This window comes from Stegostoma tigrinum, chromosome 2, assembly GCF_030684315.1.
Source record: "Stegostoma tigrinum isolate sSteTig4 chromosome 2, sSteTig4.hap1, whole genome shotgun sequence".
Classification (NCBI taxonomy): domain Eukaryota; kingdom Metazoa; phylum Chordata; class Chondrichthyes; order Orectolobiformes; family Stegostomatidae; genus Stegostoma; species Stegostoma tigrinum.
Window position 1 is genome coordinate 77,181,341 of NC_081355.1, and position 21,768 is coordinate 77,203,108.

A 21,768-nucleotide genomic window follows, 5' to 3' on the forward strand; every position below is an offset into this window, starting at 1 on the left:
ATGATAGCCACAGCTAAATAATCCTACAACGAAGGAATCAGATCTATGCTCTGCAGCTCTGCCACATCCAATCGTGAATGGATGGAATAATTACATAACTCAGTGGAAGAGGCAGCTCCACAAACATCCCCATCCTCAAATGATGAAAATTCCCAACAAAACAGTGCAAACAATAAGGCTGAAGCATTTACAGCGATCTTCAGCCAGCAGTACGGTTGATTTATCGCAGCATCCTCCGGTGGCATCCAGCATTACAGACATTCTTCAGACAATTTGATTCACTCCATTTGCGACATCAAGAAACAGTTGGAGGTACTGGATATTGCAAAGGCTATAGGCCCTGACAACATTCTAGGAATAGTGCTGAAGACATCTAGAACCTGCCACTACCCTAGCCAAGCTCTTAGTATGCAGACATAACACTGACACATACCTGACAACGTGGAAAATTGGTGCAGTACGTCAGTACATAAAAATACACGACAAATCCAATTCTGTGAATTACCACCCCATCAGTCTACTCGCGACCATGAGTAAAATGATGAAAGCTGTCATCAATAGTGCTATCATGCAGCACCGACTCAGCAATAGCTTGCTCATTGACAGCCTGTTTGGGTTTTTGCCACGACCACTCAGCTCCTGACTTCACTTCGGCTTTGGTTCAAATGGACAAAAGAGGTGAGGAAAAAGAGTGACAGCCCTTGACATCAAGGCTGCATATGAAACAGTATGACTGAAGATGCCCCAGCAAAACTGGAGTCAGTGGGGTATCAGAGCAAACTCCCTGCTGTTTGGAGTCATATCTGGTAGATAGGAAGATGGTCAGTCATTTCCGTTGTTTGTCAACGACTTTCCCTCCATCATAACAACTGAGGTTGGATCTGCAGAGACGACTGCACAATGTTCAACTTCATTTGCAAGTCCTCAGATACAGAAGCAGTCCATGTTCAAATGCAACAAGATGTGAACCAAATCCAGGTGACCTATGAGTGTCATATAACATCATGCCACACAAATGCCAGGCTATAACCATCACTAGTAAGAGACAATCTGACTACCGTCTCCTGACATTCAATGGTGTTACCATTTCTGAATTCCCCCCACTATGAACATTTTTGTGATTACCATTAACTAGAAATTCAACTGTACCCACCACATAAACGCAGTGGTTATAGGAGGAGGTCAGAGTCTACAAGGCACAAGTCAGGAGTGTCACAGAATAGGTCTTATGTGCCTGGACAGGTGCTGTGACTGCAATATTCAATGGGCTTGAAATCATCCAGGACAAAGCAGACTGCTTGAATGGCACCACATCCACTCCCTCCACCACAGACAGAGTAGCAGCAGCATGTCCTGTTTATAAGACATTCACTAAAGATCCTCAGGCAGCATCTTCCAAATGGCAACTACTTCCATCTCCAAGGACAATAGCAGCCAATACATGGGAATACCACCACCTGCAAGTTCCCCTCCAAGCCACTCACCATCTAGATTTGCAAATATATCACCGTTCCTTCACTGTCACTGGGTCACAATCCTGGAATTCCATCTCAAATGGCATTGAGAGTCAATCTACAGCATATTGTCTGCAGCGGTTCAAGAAGTCAGCTCATCCCCACCTTCAAGGGCAACTAGGAACAGGCAATAAATGCTGGCCAGCCAGCAATGCCCACATCCCACAAATGAATAAAATAAGTCAACTTAGTTAAAAAATATCCATGCTTCTCCTTGTTAGTAGTATTTCATGTTTAGGAAAGATACCAAAGGACTAAGTTATTTTATACTGATTATCTTTTAACACATTCGTACCTTTGAACAAAACCTCCTGTTCACCAGAATGATAAGACTTAGGAATTTCCTGAGCTTATGTGTCATCTGGTGTGAAAAATCTCTCAGATGTACTTGAAAATATTTTTATGATATACTTTAACACATACAGTTGACCCCTTTTCATTTGTGATTCTACTTGGGTTGGCCAGGTTGTAAATCAAGTGTCTAAATAAGCTATAACAATATAAACATTTTGAGCCTTTAACAGTATCAGTCAACCAGAGTCAGCTGATCCACAGATCAAATTAAACAAGGTATTCAATGGGGAGAGAAGATTGAAACCGTAAAATGTAAGTGTTTTTTCAGATGTTTTTTGCCTGACTGGCTGGAAATCCGTATAAAGTTACCTTAGAAGCAATTTAATCTGAGTGACACTCAGTGAACTGATTTGTTTTTTTTCAATTTCCAAAGGTCAGAACAAAGATCCCAAATGATGATTTTCTGAAAAAAATCAATGGCTGAAATTTTTCATCCCCAGAAAATAGTATGCAGTGGAAATGTATGGAACCATGTCCATATGTCCTCTCATTTTCAGTCTTCTAGTTTGTGTCATGTGTTTAAAGAAGATAATTTAAAAGACATTTGGATAAATACATCAATAGGAAGAGTCTGTAGGGAAATGGTCAAACACAGGCAAGTGGGACTAGTTTGGTTTGGGAACATGGTTGGCATGGATTAGTTGGACTGAAGGAACTGTTTCCATGCTGTATGACTGACTCTGAAATGGAGTTGCCCCTCACATTTAAAACAAAAAGTGCTGTTAATTACTGATACTAGCCCCAGTACAGTAGTATTTACAGAAACTTGAGGTCTCCACCTTATAGCCAGTAAAACAAGTATATCAAAAGGAGATAGGAAAATAACATTAACTTTCAGCACAGAACAGCCCTAGACTACATTTTTAAAATGTAGCACATTAAAGACAGACATTCTTTAAATCATATTAATTACAATGCAAAACAAAAACTGACCTTGCGGTAACTACTCAATGATATTTGACAGTTTCTATCTCAAACAGAAATCCTTTATTGATAATGAAGCATTACCATTTTCTTGTTCCTTGTGTTTGCTTTAATTACATTTAGCTCAAAGCGTAGAAGTTCCACTTGCTCTTGAGAAAGGTCTTGGTATCCTTCTTGCAATGATGTCATAAAAGCAGGGGCATAAGAAGAAATGGTATCCCTAACAGATGTGATTGTGTGATCAAGAGTCATTGAATTTGGTCCCGACAAACATTGAGAGTTCTGGCAAAATAAAACAGACTTGCATATATATAGCATCTTTCACAAATAGCTGACTTTCCAAAGTATTTTACTGCCAGCAAAATGCGTTTTACTGTCGTAAATAGTCTGTAATTTTTGTTAAAAGGAATCTGCAATAATTGTTTTTTTCTCATTTAAAACAAGCCAAGACTGCTTCTGTACTACAGCAAACACTAATAGATTCTGTTGTGCTTTTCCTGATGGTACTTATTTCTACTCAAATGCTGAATGAGAGATTTAGCTGATTAGCAATTCTGAACACAATTGTCACAATATTCGATAAACATTTTTCTGTACTGACAATATGAAATCTGGACTCTGATTTGGCTTTTACTAAAAAAAATAACTGCATTACCCTACACTTTACCCACATCCATATTAGTTCTTCAATATTTTCTTCCTGGCTCAATTTACCAATAATCCTTCAACTTTAAAAAAAGAAATAACATTATATACAAGTTGTACTAAAAGTAACATGGTGAAACTAAATCAGTTTGTTTTAATAAATATTTTTCCCCCACAGCTACACCTGTAAGGACAATCTATATGTTCAGACAGCAAAGTTAATTTTGAAACAAAGTAACAATCCTCAAGGTGGTAATCAATAGAAATTAATATTTATTAATTATACCAGATTATAAAAAATTCTGACCAGCTCCGAAGAGGTTCCAGTTCCAAGTTCAGATTCGTAAGAACTGCCAAAGTAAAGGCGCCAGATGTTAGGGCATGGATCCTCGGGTAATATTTCACTGGTATCCAGATAAACTGGAGACTGTTCCAGCCACCTTTCTACATCCCCTGTAGACTCATCAGAACCATTGCTGTGATTCAAGAAGATCATGGAGGATAGGCTCATATCACTATCGGAACCTGAATCCTTCAGCAAAACAGCAACATTATCTTTCATTACTGTACTACATATTGATCCATTTTGTATGACAGTATTTTCCCATAATTAATCAATCTATCTAAACAGCACTAATTAACATTTGAAAAATTATTCTTGTTGGCATGGAAATTCTGTCTCTAAAATATGCATCTTTGAAGAAAAGCAGTTACAAATACAATGATCAACCAGATAAACAAAATACATCACGCACATTAATAATATACATATTTACTTGTCGATGTAGCATTATGTGCCAAGAAATAACAAGAAAGCAAAATAGTAGTCATGTTTAGTTCCTGCTCAGCAATACTGAAATCTCTTTCGGTGATACAGAGCTCACTTCAAAAAACAAAATTAAACAGGCAAAAAGTAGCAATAAGAGAATTTATCTTCTGCAAACATTTAACTGAAGAAAGGTATATCAGTAATATCCAGGAGATCTGAATCACTAACTATTTTGCAAATAGAGACTACTAAATTTACATTGGGGGCAGTTTATGACAATTATGTCAAAGCAGATCAAATCCATCTCCATTCAGGGCCAACTTGAATTCTGATTCAAGATAGCAAATTTGTCTGTATACAATCGTGTTGTCCCTCCACTCAAGGATGAAGTCTGCTTAGGGTTGTGAATTTCTGACATAGGTCTACATGTGACTGGAATGGGCCAATTATTGATCTGCAGGTCTCTGGGCATATAGGGCAGGATGTTCTTGAAATAGAGGGATCCAAACTGTAGGATTGCTATCTTTTCACTACCACTCTGCCTTATCTTCAAGCTGTTTGGTCTCGATGCATGGGCAAGTTATCACCATTTTGAACCAGTATGCTTCTCACAGGCATTAACACCAATGCTGCCACCCTTCAAAGAGGCATACTGATTATGATTGAAATGAAGTGTCATTAGTTTTTCAAATTTACAGTTGGGGAATTACAGCAGCACATCCAAGATCCTATTCCAGATGTCAAAACCAAATCCAATGATGACAGAACAGCTGCCAGGTTTACTGGATGCTCCTTCAGCTGCCCATCCCCATGAAGGCAGATCTCACTGAAGGCAGCATTGTCAATTTGGAATGTTGATTGTTCACAATGTGACTGCAACTATTCTAAAGTGGAGCAGCCTATATTTTGAAGTGGGGAAAGTAGAGGGTATCCTGAAAAGTCCTACTCAGCATTAGGTTCTGCTATGCAAAGCCACCTCTGTTCCAATGCCCTTCCAACACCATTTGTTATCTGTAAACCCTTGACAAGGAATTCCCACTTTCACTACCTTGTCCCGACTGCCAATTCTCCAACACCACAAGCCTTTGCAAATGAACCCTGATGGAAGCCTGTGTGAATCTGTTAATTTGGAGACCTTATCATTGTGTACACACAATATTGATGAGTTGGTGGTCAGATTTCAGCAACATGTTGAGCTATGCTGACCAGGACCAACTTCCTTTGATATATTCACCCACATTCTCAACTGATAAATGCACCATCTCTTTGTCTGACCTGCCATTGAGGACCACACTGTCTGACGCATCCCTACTACACCCCATTCCATAAATCCATGACTTTGTCGCCATAGTTGGCCAGTGCAGGAGCAAGGTTCTTGCAACGGCATGGCTTAAAGGATCACCAGAGCACATAGCCTCTTCATCACATTATGGTGGAATTTAGAGAAGGCACAACAGGCAGTAAAATGCATGTTGTATCATTATTGGTCCTGGAATTTTTGCACCCACAGCCACAGGTGAAAGAAAACAATCTCAAGTTTAATGCTTTCTACGTGAAGCACATACCCGGAATACAGTGGATGACATGGCGCTGTGAAGTGCATTCAGCTGGGCATTGCAGAGCAAAGCTTTCAGGTCAGCTCCAGTAAAGTGTTCAGTCATGGTTGCTATTTGCTGTAAATCAACATCATCTGCCAAGGATAATGACTGACTCAAAGCTTTCAAAATCTCATAGCGAGCTACCTAAAGGCAGAGAGGAAGAATGTGTAACATGCGTTCTATTTTTAATATAAACAAATTCAAAAATGCAACTACAGAGTGCACAGTGCACAAGAAAACATCACTGAAGTGGGTATGGACAAGTGTTGTGACGACAAGGCAAATTTGTCAAAAACTTGGATGATGCACTTTTTAGATTCTTTGTTTTTGAAGGAAGCATCTTCCTTGTAATAAATCCATGTTGAAAGCAGGGAGATACACTGCGACAACACCATGATGTTTTTATCATCATATACACTAGATAAATAATACTCAGCACAATACTGGTTTGCTTTTAGTATCTGGAATATCAGATCAGTAAATGCACAATTGGAAAAAATGTATTAACAAGAATAACCTTTATGTGTTCCTCTAATTCAGATAAAGCAGAATGCTGTAACTTAATTATAATTATCGTAATTTTATTCACGCGTTGCGCATCATCTTTCAAGGGGAAGGAGAAGCGAAAGGTCAACAGAGTCTCTCTGAAGTTGAGATCACTTCATAGTAACTAATCAATGATAAATTGGAATAAGAACATCTCTGTACTATTTTGATACAGCAAAACTTGAACCAGAGGTAATGAGAACTGCAGATGCTGGAGAATCCAAGAAAGCAAAGTTTGGAGCTGGATGAACACAACAGGCCATGCAGCATCTCAGGAGCACAAAAGCTGACATTTCAGGCCTGAAATGTCAGCTTTTGTGCTCCCGAAATGCTGCTTGGCCTGCTGTGTTCATCCAGCTCCACACTTGGAAAACTTGAACCATGCAGTTTTGCAAAGCCTGGTTTGTTTCCAGCTACTTCACTTTACTTATGGAGTCCAGATGTACCTTTGGAGACCACAATTCTTCCCAAACAGCTCCAAATATCCATGTTGTATCAGTCAAACCAGACAAGCAACAACAACAGCTCCAGAAAACTGCGCAGTTTTACTTGGTTAACTAACAGTAACATTTGTGCAAAGCTGGTGGGCTGACAGTCTTGGTTCTGCGAAATTATGATCTCTGAACCTGCATAAGTTGACTCAATTTCTATAAGGACAGTTGCACAAGTAAAACCTCTACATACAAATGTAGAGCTCTCGAGCATTAGATTTATTGACTCAAACATATTGACAAATTTTCTAACATACAAGATGTCAACTAGTTAAGTATCTAAAACACTGAAAAGTTGTGAACTTTCCAATCAACTTTTCTAAATAACAGTTTGCACAGTGAAGAAGAATTATATTTTAATTATTTACAACCAAAATATCTATATAAGCAAATTTCCTACATAGATTACAACATAAAAACTGTACAACTTCAATACCTGATCTGGAGGAGGACAGTACACAGACTTATCTAGGCGACCTGGCCGTAACAGAGCAGGATCAATCAAATCTGGGCGACTTGTGGCAGCCAACACATAAACTCCTGTAGACAACATTGTCAGGTTATTACTAGATAATATCTACTGTAGCCTGATTAGGAAAGAAAACTCTATGTACAATAAACCAATACATATTTTAAAACATGAAATTCTCTCCCCAGATTTCAGTTTTAAAAAATCTCAATTTGAATGGTCATAATAGCTCAACCAACAAAAATGAACATGGTGCACTTCAGCAATACTTCATTGGAATTAATCTGGGGACATGAATCTAATTTGAATTCAAACATGATATCCTTTAAAGACTGAGCATACCCATTAATCACAAAAAAGGCTCTCAAACCGCATCAAAAAAAGACTTGCAATTAAGTGAGATAACAAGGTGTCCAGCTGGATGAACACAGCAGGCCAAGCAGCATCAGAGCAGCAGGAAAGCTGACGTTTTGGGCCTAGGCCCTCCTTCAGAAATGGGGGAGGGGAAGGAGGTTCTGAAATAGATAGGGAACGAGGGGGAGGCGGATAGAAGATGGATGGAGGAGAAGATAGGTGGAGAGGAGACTGACTGATTGAAGAGACGGGGATGGAGCCAATAAAGATGAGAGTAGGTGGGGAGTTAGGGAGGGGATAGGTCAGTCCAGGGAGGATGGATAGATCAAGGGGGCGGGATGAGGCTAGTAGGTCAGAGATTGAGGTGGGAGGAGGGACAGGTTAGGGTTGCGGGACAAGCTGGGCTGGTTTTAGGATGCAGTAGTGGGAGGGGAGATTTTGAAGCTTGCAAAGTCCACATTGATACCATTGGGCTGCAGGGTTCCCAAGCGAAAAATGAGGTGCTGTTCCTGGAATCTTCGGGTGGCATCATCGTGGCACTGCTGGAGGCCCAGTTTGGACATGTGGTCTGAGGAATGGGAGGGGGCTTGAAATGGTTCGTGACTGGGAAGTGCAGTTGTTTAGCGTGAACCAAGTGATGGTGTTCCACAAAGCAGCCTCCAAGCCTCGGCTTGGTTTCCCCAGGTGTTTCTTTGCAGAACACCTACATTCGGATCGCACTAAACAACAGCACCTCCCATTCCTCAGACCACATGTCCAAACTGGGCCTCCTGCAGTGCCACAATGATGCCACCCGAAGTTTTCAGGAACAGCAACTCATATTCCGTTTGGGAACCCTGCAGCCCAATGGTATCAATGTGGACTTCAAGCTTCAAAATCTCCCCTCCCACTACCGCATCCCAAAACCAGCCCAGCTCATCCCTGCCTCCCTAACCTGTCCTTTCTCCCACCTATCTGTGACCACCCCCACCTCAAGCCCCACCCTCATCTTCTATCAACTAGCCTCATCCCCACCCCCTTGACTTGTCCATCATCCCTGGACTGACCTATCCCCTCCCTGCCTCCCCACCTACACTCACCTTTATCGGCTCCATCCACGCCTCTTCGACCTGTGTTTCCTCTCCATCTCTATCCATTTTCAATCTCCCTCCCCCTCTTTCCCTGTTTATTTCAGAACCCACTTCCCCTCCCCCATTTCTGAAGGAGGGTCTAGGCCCAGAACATCAGCTTTCCTGCTCCCCTGATGCTGCTTGGCCTGCTGTGTTCATCCAGCTCTATACGTTGTTATCTCGATGCTCCAGCATCTGCAGTTCCTACTACTTCTCACTTGCAATTAAGTAATGCCTTTCACTCCCTCAGGACAGGCCAAAGTAATTTAAAAGTATTTTTGAAATAATGCATGAAACTGACAGCTGATTTGCACTGACAGTAAGAATGTGATAATTTATTTTTAATAATGCAGTTTGAGGGATAAATATTGATTAAGACTCCTGCTCTTCTACTGCATAGTGCCATATGATATTTTTGAATCCAACAGATGCACGTCCAACATTTCTGCCTCAGATTTCATGGGCATCAGCCTAAATGTTTTGGTAAAGTCATGAGGCTTGAATAGAGAGCCTCATTTTAAGACAAGTTCTTCCAATGATTCACAGCTGACGCAAACTGCTTCAATCAACAATTTCAATGTACATTTCAGAGCCTCTGAAAAAACATCCATTTGAAAAGAAAGCTTCCTCCTATATCCTATTGTTAATTATCTTACATACATCTGATCTATGCGCCTTAACTGCTCAAAGTAGTCTGTTTCTATTTGCCCAATTTCATCCCATAATTTACAATACCTTGTAAACCTTCAACTCCATCCAGTTGTGTAAGCAGCTGATTAACAACTCTGTCAGTTACACCAGTGTTATCATGACCACGGCGAGGTGCAATGGAATCAAACTCATCAAAGAAAAGAATGCATGGTTTAGCAGCCTGTGCCCTGGAAATCAAAACATACTATAGAAAATTATTTTATTTCTTAGAATTCACGTTTTTAAAAAACTCATTTAAACTGCTTGTGAGAACTTAGCACTGACAGAAGTGTGTTAAGTGCGCACAGATGATTTTTAAAAAAGTTTTAGAAAACAAAATCAAATAACAGCCAGAAAAAAAATGACATTACAGTAAAGCTTCTTCAATGTAGGACTGCAAATATATGTCAATTTTTGCCAGTTACATGACAATACAGCATTTTCAAATGTGGTCACAGGAAAGCCACTAAGCTATCAGATCACTGAGCGCCCCTATTTGCATCTGCTGGGATTGGAGAGCTTTTTCAGCCAGAGCAAAACACAGGATTACTTTCATTCAAACAGCAGAGGCAGCATGCAAATTAAAGCCAAGGGATGCCACAACTGACAGATCAGATCTGAACTCTTTAGTAGTGCCACATTCCAGTCATGAACGGTGGGTGATAATTGAACAACTTACAAGAGAAGGAGGCTCCACAAATATTGCTACTTCAATAACTGTGAAGCCCAGCACATAAATGGAAAAGACTAGGCTAAAGCCCTCGCAACCCTTCAGCTATAAGTGCAGAGATGATCCATCTGAGCCTTCTGCCAAGATCCTTATTACCGCTGATGTCACTTTTCAGTCAACTCAATTCACTCTAAACAGTATCAAGAAATGGATGAAGGCAACAGACATTAAGGTCTTGATAAAATTCTGGCAACAGTACTGAAGACATGCTTCAGAATTACCTGCACCATCTAGCCAAGCTGTCATAGATACAAAATGCATCTGCCCAGCAATGTAGAAAATTGTCCAGATATGTCCAGTCCACAAGAATCAGGACAAATTTAACCCAGCCAATTACTATCCTATCAATCTACTTGATCAATGGCAAAATAACAAGGAGGGACATTACAGCCATGGTCCAAATATAGGCACAAAAGATGAACTTCTTGGTTGAGGTAAGAGTCACTACCTTTGACATCATGGCAGCACTCGACTGAGTATAGCATGAAAAGGAACACCAGCAAAACTGGAATTAGGGGCATAACTTTCCACTGTCTTAAATCACGCCCAATGCACAAAGATAGCCATGGATGTTGTAAGTCAATTACCTCAGACCAGGACATTGCTGAAGTTCTTCAGGGTAGTATCCTAGGTCCAATGAACTTCAGCCTCTCTATCAATAATCTTTCCTTCATAAGGTCAGACGTGGAGATGTTCGCTGTTGACTGCACAACATTCAATGCCATTTGAAATCCTCAGATACTAATAAACAATTGTATGTCCTTATGCAGTAGGATCTGGACAACATCCAGATATCGAGACAAAAACTGCAGATGCTAGAATCCAAGGTGGACAAACAGGAGGCTGGAGGAACACAGCAGGCCAGGCAGTATCTGGAGAAAAGGAGCAGTCAACGTTTCGGGTGTTATCCTTCTTCAGGATTGGATGTCAGGGTAGGGGAAGCTGCAGGGAAAGGGGGGTGGGTAGGAGAAGGGTGGAGGCGGAATGGTGATGATAGGTGAGCACTAGTGGTGTGTATGACCTCGTCGGCTGATGAGAGGGATGAATCCAGTTGGTGGCTGGAAGGGAGAATTAGAAGGTGGAATGGAAGAGAGGTGGTGGGCTGGAAGGGGAGGCAGGGGATGACTGGGAAAGTTATTTAAAATTGGAGAACTCAATGATGAGCACTCCAGGCTATCGGGTATCCAGGGGCAAGATAAAGTGTAGTTAGTCAAATTTGCCTTCCAAATCACTGCGACAGTAGACGAGGCCAAGAATTGGCATGTCGGAGGGGGAATGAGGCAAGGAATTTAAATGGGTGGTGACCAGGAGGTTAGGTTGGCCATTACAGGTCAGGTGAAAATGCTTGGCAAAACGGTCACCTAGTGTACATGGGATCTCACCGACGTAGAGAAGATCACATCAGGAGCATTGGATGCAATAAACTAGGTTGCAGGAGATGCAGATGAAGCTCTGTCTCACCTGGAAGGACTGTTTAGGGCCTTGAATGGAGGTGAGGAAGGTGCATTGTGGTTGCACAGTTTATGGATACAAGGGAAGGTACTGGGTGGGTTGCAGTGGTTGGTGGAGAGTGTGGTGTGAACTAAGGAGAGGGGAAGGGAATGGTCTTTGCAGAAGGCAGAGAGGGGTGGGGGGGTGGTCGAAGACATTCCAGGTGGGGGGGTCTAATTGGAGTTGGCAATAAGTGTTTGAGGATGATACGCTGGATACGGAGGTTGGTGGCATGGAAAAGAAGGCAAAGGGGGACCCGATCTTTATTATGTTTGGAGGGGGGTGGTGGTAAAGAGCTGTGGACGGGGGATTGGAAGCGCCACAGTGGAGGGCTGTCTGGATGGCAGACGTTGCGGGGGGGGGGAGAGAGAGCAGAGAAGCAGCATTGTTTGAACGAGGCGGACATCCAGAATGCTTGGGAGTGGAATGTCTCATCTGAGCAAATGTGACGGAGACAGAGGAATTGGGAAAACAGGATGGAATGTTTGCAGGATACAGGGTGGGAGGTGGTGTAGGCTAGGTAACTATGGGCATCTGTGGGTTTATAGTAAATGTCGGTATGTACTCTGTCGCCAGAAGTGAAAACGGAGAGGTCAAGAAGGGTGAGGGAGGTATCCGAGACAGACCAAATTAACTTGAGGGCAGGATGGAGGTTGTTAGCGAAGTCAATGAACTGTTCCAGTTCAGCCTCGGTGCAGGGTGCAGCACTGACGCAGTCATCGATGTAACGTGGAAGAGTTGGAGAACAACACTGGTGCACACACTGAACAGGGACTGTTCAACATAACTGAAAAACAGGCATTGCTGGGGCCCCATACAGGCACCCATTGTCACCCCCTGGATTTGGAGAAAGTGAGAAGAATTGAAGGAGAAGTTATTGAGGATGAGGGCTAGTTCGGCGAGGTGGAGGACTGGATGGGTCTGTTGAAGAGGGAAAAAACCCAGGGCCTGTATCCTTGTCCCAGATGTAGGTAGGGAGTGCCTAGACCAACGGAGAGAAGGTGGAGTCGAGGGAGGATTCATCCCTCCCATCAACCAGGTCGTACCTACTACCAGCATTCACTTTTCCACCTCCAACTCTTCCTTCCCCTCTATCCCCAAATCTCATCCTGAAGAAGGGTAATACCAAAACAGTGACTGCTTTTTCCCTCCAGATACTGCCTGGCATGCTGTGTTCTTCCAGCCTCCTGTATATCCAGGCTTGGTCTGATAAATAGCAGCCAAAATTTGTGTCCCATAGGTAAACGCCAGGCATTGATCATCTCCAGCAAGAACGAATCTAATCCCCATGATATTAGCATCACTAAATATCCTAGGGGTTACCACTGACTAGAAACTGAACCTGTTATACAAATACTACGGCTACAAAAACAGATCAAACACTGGAAATTCTGTTTTAAGTAAAACTCCTCCTAACTTCCCAAAGTCTGCCCAACAAAACGGATGCTCGCTGATGTCAGCATAATGTTCAGCACCATTTGCAAGTGTAAATCTGCCTTCCCAACACTTGCCTGGATAAGTGCAGCCCCAGAACACTCAAATTCAACTTCATCCAGGACAGAGTAGGTCCTGTGATTGGCTCCACCTCCCCCTGCCTTCAACACTAATTCCTTCTACCACAAATGCATAGCATCAGCAATGCGTACCATCTAAAAGATGTAGTACAGGGACTCACTCCAACTCAGCAAAACCCACGATCCCTGTCACCTAGAACAGCAACAGATGATGCATGGGAGCATCATCACCTAAAAAATCACCATCAAGCCGCACATCGTCCTGACTTAGAACTATATGGCCATCCTTGTCACTAGGACTATGAAGAGAAGACATGGGCTTGTGACTCTTGGCAAGACAGCAAACTGCCGTTATTAACATAAGAGAGTATTTGGTAAGATAGAACATACTTGCTGAAAACATCACGAATTGCCTGCTCACTTGCACCAATATATTTACTCAGAAGTTCAGGACCCTGTAGGGGAAAAAAAAGGAAATCAGTGAAATGAATTCAATTCAAACAGTAATTAACCTCTATTTTGAGAGTTTATTACTTCGCTCCAGCACATTAATTCAGGAGTATCAAGAATTTCTCAATTCCAAATTTCCATTATCTATGGTCACACTGCAACCGATTGCTTGATATCTGCAAGGTGGGGAAGTGGTGACTTAGTGGTTTTGTCACTCAGCTAATGTTCTAGAATCCCTGGTTAGTGCTCTAGGCACCACAGCAGATGGTGAAATTTGAATTCAATAAAATATACAATTAAAAGGTGCTCTATTGGCAATCACATAAGCATTCTTAGTGATCGTAAAAATCCTCCTGGTTCACTAATGGACCTAGTGATCTTCACAGGAAACAAATCTGCTCGTCTGATCTACATATGTCTCTTAACAAGTCTCAAATAGCCTAGAGACCTAATCAGTACAAGGGAAACTAAGAATGATCAACAAACGCAGGCCTTGCCAGCAATGCTCTCATACCATACTAGAATATAGGAAAAAAAATGCCTATATTGTAATACAAAGTGGCAGGACACAGGTCATGCTGCATTATGAACGCAAGTCAGCAAGTACTACATCATAGAGGAAAAGCAGCAGATCTTATATTGGGAGTAACATGAATGGAAAAAGTATTGTTAAATATTGCAGGCTGCACTTCACATTGTGCTTAAATGTAATCTTAGTGTCAGCCTTTGAGATCAAAAAGATGCAGACTCATCCAATTCCCAAGAATTGAGTACACAATCTAGGCAGACATTTCTGTGCATTTGTGCAGCATTCCTTATCTATCTATCATACTATTTTTTAACAAGTTGCGAAACTGAGGCTGTCTTCTCCCTCAGATGGAAGTTAAAGAATACAGATCACTCGAAGAGTTCTCCATGATGCCTGAATAAATAATTATCCTACTACCAACACAAAAACAGGTAATTTTGAGTCAGCGAGTCAGAGATATACAGCACGGAAACAGACCCTTTGGTCCAACTTGGGTCCATGTCAACCAGTTGTCTTAAAATATTTTAGTCCAATTTCCAGCATTTGGCACATATCCCTCTAAACCCTTCCTATTCATAGACCCATCAAGGTGCCTTTTAAATGTTATATTTGTAACAGCCTCCATCACTTCCTCTGGCAGCTCATTCCATTCATGTACCACCTTTTGTGTGAAAAGGTTGTCCCTTCAGTCCCTTTTAGATCTTTTCCCCCTCACCGTAAACCAAATTGTTCTCTAGTTTTGGATTCCCCCACCCCAGGGAAGTGACTTCGAATATTTACTATATCCATGCCCCTCACGATTTTATAAACCTGGAAGGTCACCCTTCAGCCTCCAATGCTCCAGGAAAAGAGCTCCAGCCTATTCAGCCTCTCCCCATAGCTCAAACCCTCTAACCCTGGCAATGTCCTTGTAAATCTTTTCTGAATCCTTTCAAGTTTGACAACATCCTTCCTTTAGAAGGAGACCAGAAGTGCACACAGTATTCCAACAGTGGATAACCAATGTCCTTTGCACCTACAACATGACCTCCCAACTCATATGCTCAATGCACCGGCCAATAAAGACAAGCATACTAAATGCCTGCTTCACTCTCCTATCTCCATGCGACTCAACTTTCAAGGAACTATGAACATGCACTCCAAGGTCTGCTTGTTCAGCAACACTGCTCAAGACCTTACCCTAAGGTGTATAAGTCCTACCCTGATTTGCCTTTCAAAAAATGCACCACCTCACATTTATCTATCAAATAGTATGATAGATAGATAAGGAATGCCGCACAATCCATTTGCCACTCCTCACCCCATTGACCGATCTGATTAAGATTCGGCTGTACTACAAGGTAACCTTCTTCGCTGTCCACTACACCTCTAATTTTGGCATCACCTGCAAACTTACCATACGTCCAATGTTCACATCCAGATCATTTATATTAAATGACAAAAAGCAGTCGGCTCAGCATTGATCCTTGTGGCACACTGCTGGTCATAAGCCTCTACTCTGAAAAAGCAACCCTCCATCACCACGCTCCATCTTCTACCTTCAAGTCAGTTTTGTATCCAAATGACTAGTTCTCCCTGCATTCCGTGTGATCTAACCTTGCTAACCAGTCTATCATGAGGAACCTTGTCAAACGCCTTACTGAAGCCAGTATAAGTCACATCCTCCACTCTGTCTTTGTCAATCCTGTTTTTTTTTTCTCCAAAAAACTCAATTGAGTTATAGTGGTACAGGATTTCCCATGTACAGCCATGTTCACTATGCCTAATCAATACTTGCCTTTCCAAATACATGTAAATCTTGTCCTTCAGGATCCCCTCCAACAAACTGCCCACCACTGATGTCGGGCTCACCAGGCTGTAGGTTCCCGGTTTTTCCTTACCACCTTTCTTAATTAGTTGCACTAGTTAGCCACAGGTGAGGTGCCAGAAGACTGGAGGTTGGCTATCGATGATACAAATATCTCAGCAAGAGGCCCAGTATCTTCCCACGCAGTTCTAGGGCACACCTGATCAGGTCTCAGGGATTTATCCACCTTTACGTGTGTTAAGCTGTCCAGCACCACCTCCTGTGTAGTATGGACATTTTTTCAAGATGTAGTTCTTTGTTTCCCCAAGTTCTGTATCTTCCATATGCTTCTCCACAGTGAATACTAATGCAAAATACTCATTTAATATCTTCCCTATCTCCTACAGATCCATACATAGGTGCTTTGCTGATCTTTAAGGGGCCCTGGTCTATTTGTTGGATCATCCTACGTGCAAGTTAACTTTTCTGCTTCCCACAAGAGTAACAAAGCTGCAAAAATACTTAAATGACCTGTAAAGTGCTTTGGAACACTAAGCTCATGAAAAGTACTGTCGAAACAAAAGTTCTTCATGTTAATGGCTGATTATGGAATGCCAATTTCTAGACAAACAACATATTTTCTCCTCCACCTTCTGAAACATGTATTTAAACACCTGTTAAATAAAAAGGGAATAATATCGTACGGGCAAAATTACTGAACCAATATACCAAAAGACTGAACTAATTATCAAGAGGTACAGTTCATTACACACCATAGGCACTGGAGAAACTTAAAATTAATTATTTCAGTAAATCTGGAAATAAACAAGATCTTTCCAGGTATGATGACCATGAATCTACTAAATTGCCATCCTTTTGGGAAGGAAGCCTGCCATCCTAATCCAGACTGGCCTACATGTGACTCATGCTTCAATATCACTTCAGAGGTGGGGGTTGGGGTTGGTAAGTGGTCATTGGAAGGAGGCTTCCTTGCCCATGTCTGACCTGATGCTATAAGAGTCGACGAGATGTAGGCTCCCAGAACAGAGTTTCACTCTGAAATTGCACAGCATGCCACAACAGTAAAGTAAAATAATAATAAAACATGATTGATCACCCTACAGCAACTTCATTAAACTATCAGATAGTACATAGGGCACATGCATCCCTATTTGGACCAGCACAGTCCTCTTCAGTAACATCTGGGAATTTCTGTTAAAATCAGGGGAGCTGTCTCACAGACTAGTCGACAACAGCCTGATAAGATCAAACCTGGGAATATACTTTACAGCAAGATCCTGAACTCCTCCAACACCCCTGCATAGTATGTCTTGTCCCACTTGCAGGGCAGACCAACAACAGACATACACACAGTTATCAGAAATGACGAAGGAACGATTCTAAGACCCGACATCTCATCAACTCTCATGGCATTAGGTCTGACATGGGCAAGGAAACCCACCTTTCAACTATCATTTACCACCCTCCGTCAGCTGGTAAATTAGTACTCCTCCAAATTGAACACCATTTAGAAAAGCACAGAAAAAAAATCAAGGACACCATGTACTCTGACTAGGGAACATGAAAGCCCAACATCTGAAGTGACTGAGTAGCATTATTATTCTCCATTCTTTTGAAGGACAAAACTATCAGAGAGAACTGCAAGTGTGGAGAGAATGAAAATATAAAGGAAAGAACCTATTTAACCTATCTTCATCACTTTATTCGTCACCTGTACAAGACAGTATTGGTGGCAGTGTCCACTGCACAGTCCTCAAGACAAATCTTGTCTTCACGGTGAGGATTCCCTCCAATTACCACCATACCAAACGGATAAATTCAGATCAGATACAACAGCTCAAGTGGGCATCTGTGAGGTACTGTAGGCAATCAATCTATCATCTTATAGCCCAGCATATCCCTCACTACTATTACAATCAGACCAAATTAATTTAACTACTGTCAAAGCTCTTGCCATGCCTGGCATACGTAAAGATGAGGTAGAGTACCACACAGGGCAATAAACATGCTAAACAACAGAAGCTGGATGGTATAGATCAAATCAAAGCGTGGCCAATCTAACTGAATGGTGATGGTCAATTAATCAACAGAAGCTGGATGCTTCAAGAACACTTCCATCCTGAATATTGGCACAGCCCAGTATGCTGGTGCAAACGATAAGGCTGAAGGACATGAAAGCCTGAAGTGTTGCATGAAATATCCATATTGGTCTACACTAGATGTCCACAGCATGACAAATACCAAACAATTAAATCTGTTCCATTTGATAGCCAGTATAGGGTACAAATTCTGTCGACTTTGCTAGAGTGCTGAAACATGGAACACAGAACAGTCAATACCGTGGCAAAAAAGGTAGAATCAAGTCTATCCAGTTATTATTGTGTCAGTCTAATCCCTCAGTCATCAGTAACGTGATGGAAGGATATTGTTAGTACTATCAAGCAGCATTGACTCATTGAAAATCTGGTCACCAAGTGTCAGTTTAAGTACTGACACAGCCACTCAACTCCCAAATACTATAAAGTCTTGCTTCAGATGTGGACAAGAACTATATTTCAGATGAGGGTGACTGTTCTTGGCATCAAGGTAGCATTTGAGCAAGCATGAGGAATCTGTAAGCAGAATTAAATCATTGAACATCAGGGGAAATCTCTCCACTGGCTGCAGTTGCATACTACACAGGAAGATGGTCATGATTGTTGGAGACCAAAATTCAGGACCAGAATGTTGCTGGAGTTCCTAAAGGTATAGTGCCCTAGGACTATTCATCCTTGACTGGTACAGTAATGGCATTCCCTACATTGTGAAGTCTTGAGGCAAGTGGAATACTCACTAATAGTTGCAGAGTTATTGTTTCCATTTGTAGCTCCCAATGACATGGCACATGCCCATGTTCAGCAATAATTAGACAACATTCAGGCTTGGGCTGTTAAGTGGCAAGTATGACCATTTCAATGAGAGAAAATCTCACCAATCCCAGTTGGCATTCAAAGGCATTACTTTGGTTGAATTCCCCTTCATCAACACAGTTAGGACTACTGAAACGGAACTGGACTAGCCATGTCAATGCTGTGAAGCTATGGCCATATTTATCTGAAAATGTCTGATGTTGGAAGCTGAACAGACTCAGGCCTAGTTAGTAATTGGCGGGGGCCATCATTTAAGAGTACCAGGTACTGTTTACTTGGCTGGTAGTCATAGTTGAATGGTTAAGGCAAAGGATTAGAGTTCTGCTGGGGCTTCTCTGTGCAGGTTTGAATTTTTCAATGGAAAGTAACTCATCTCCTGACTCCGAAAAGCCTACTCATTATCTACAAGGTACAAGTGAGGAGTATGAAGAACACTATAAAAGATAGACGCCAACATAGACAAACACCCACTTGATTGACACATAATGGCAACAATGCCAAGCGTTTACAAGGTGCACTGCAGCAACAACAAAGCTTCATAACAACAACTTCCAAGCCTGTGACCTTTACCACCTATAAGTTAATTTCAAAGTTACACTTCATCCTTACTTTGAATTTCTGTTCCTTCACCGTTATGGAATCAAAATTCTGGAAATCTCCGACAACACTTAGGTACATCCAAAGCCCAACAGACTGAGCAGAAGTCTTGAAATGTTTCAAGATGGCAGCACACCACCACCAGCTCGAGTGGAATTAGGGATGGATCATAAATTCTGGTGTAGTCAGTAAAACCAGTGACTTATGGATGACTAAATAAAAATGCTGAGAACAGGTTACACCAGATAGAATTGTGGGCCTATTTGTCTGACCCCAGCCCACTCAGTTCCCTTGCTCCTGAATTCTCAATGGCCTGACCCCACTCCTCTAGCTCCTCTGCTACCTCAGGCTCCAGTTCTCATTCCTTAACTACACTGTGGATGTATTAACACTGTGATAACAGCATGAGTTCAAGGTGGTGGCTTACCATGATCTCAAGGGCAATGAGAGATGGGCAATAAATGTTTGCCTTGCCAAACTTACCCACATCCTAGCAGCAAATAAATGAAAAAAAAACAGAAATTTGTCTCAAAGCACTGTGACATAAAGGAAGACAGAGATGAAAGGTGGATTAAAGGACAAGTGACAAAGAAATAGAGAGACTGAAGGGTTTTAGAGGATAGAGTACAGATCCACGTTTGGTGGACGCCAATGGTGTGCAAATGCACAGAAGACGTTAGAATCAGTATAAAGAATGCTCAGGGAAAAAAACAAATGTAAATTTGGAGGTTACAGAGGGAAATCAAAACCACTTAGGGATTTAAACACAACTATATTAAATTTAAACTTTAAGATTTTAGTTTTTTTAATCTGCCTCTGAAATAGTGTAGTCAACAATTCAAATCAACTTCAGGTAACCCACATTCTTTGATTATCATTAAACTCTGGTTACTTGGAATTTGATATAGAAATTAAGTGAGCAATCAAAAAAATTCAAAATGTTCTAGGCAAGCCAGCAAAGTGGAAACATTACTACCACTGAACCATCAGCATAATTTCTTTCAAAATTACATTCACAGCAATGACAAACAGAAATGTGAAGTGAAATGAGAAGTTATTGTACCTTAATACTGATAAAGTTAATTCCACTTTCTCTGGCGACAACACTCGCTAGTAATGTCTTTCCAGTTCCTGGTGCCCCATACAACAGGATTCCAGACTGCAGACGTATAGGTAGTTTAGCAAACAGCCGTGGGTACTGAAAGGATAAAGTGTCAAATGTTTCTCATGACTCCACAATTCTGAAAAGTATATTATGTATTTCCTTCATAGATTTTAATTTATGCATTGCTACAGGGAAAACGCAACAACATTCTTGCTATATTATCTTCACATCCTTACTGTAACATTCCTCAAAAACCTATATGAACCATGCAACCCAATTCACAATACAGAGGGCATTACCCTCAAGATATATTTTCATATGGATGCTTTAATGTTTACAATTTGTGCTCTGTTAATTTCATAGAATTTTCTTTGCAATCAAGCATCCTATAGCCATACTAACAGACTGGTTCATGGTGCACCAAGCCCTCAAGTGTAGTACTCTAATCACTCTGTTTAAATCTTTTCATGGAATCAGCAAAACCCATCTCTGCAAACTCCAACAGCTCTACAACCCTTCCTCCAATTCTGCGTGAACTGGCATTCCCCATTTTTGCCTTCTCAGAACTGGCAACTCTCTTCAGCTGCCTGACTCCCAAGCACTGAGTTTCCCCTCCAAACCTCTCCATTCCGTCCCCTCCTCTTCAAGATACATCTTTAAACTTAGTTCTTGAATCAAGTTTTTGATACTCAGCATGTCTTGCTTTCTTGGCTGCATATCAATTTATTTTGTATGAATCTGCTCCTGAGAAATACTCGAGATGTTTTATAATTATAAAAGTGCAATATAACTGCAAGTTGTAGTTTTTAACTGCAACGGTTTAAAATTAGGGAAGTCATATATATTATCCAATTCAGAAAACTAAAATTTCCTGGGTGCTATGAAGTTAAAAATGATATCATCTTTGAACTTTTCTGATCTTTAGCAGAAGCACAGCAAATTTCTCTCATTTCCACTTTTTTACTTTTAAATACTCAATATGTTCACAATTAACTGAAAGCTTTCAACATTGTCAACTAAGAAAAAATGGAATAGAGAAAAGATATACACTGACACAAATCTCTCTTTTTACATATCTAGAGTAGTACATTGGCATATATCGTTTGTTACCTACCAAAATCCTCATGTATATCTGTCTCACAGATTTAAATTATCTGATGATATCCAGATTAC

The 21,768-nt window shown here is 41.3% G+C and overlaps 1 protein-coding gene across 2 annotated transcripts in view; it reads right to left on the reverse strand.

The window, feature by feature from the left end:
* The window catches only part of pex1 (peroxisomal biogenesis factor 1), a 93,502-nt gene that overhangs the window by 18,645 nt on the left and 53,089 nt on the right, over positions 1-21,768 (reverse strand). For both annotated transcript variants that reach the window (XR_007250052.2, XM_048557193.2), the window contains exons 16-22: positions 20,554-20,688; positions 13,589-13,653; positions 9,509-9,651; positions 7,278-7,381; positions 5,772-5,948; positions 3,745-3,969; positions 2,877-3,074 (exon numbers count right to left, since the gene is read on the reverse strand). Coding sequence is in view for 1 of the 2 variants with exons in the window: in XM_048557193.2 (XP_048413150.2) it covers positions 2,877-3,074; positions 3,745-3,969; positions 5,772-5,948; positions 7,278-7,381; positions 9,509-9,651; positions 13,589-13,653; positions 20,554-20,688 (1,047 nt within the window). In the remaining variant the exon portion in view is untranslated. The remainder of the gene's footprint in view (positions 1-2,876; positions 3,075-3,744; positions 3,970-5,771; positions 5,949-7,277; positions 7,382-9,508; positions 9,652-13,588; positions 13,654-20,553; positions 20,689-21,768) is intronic.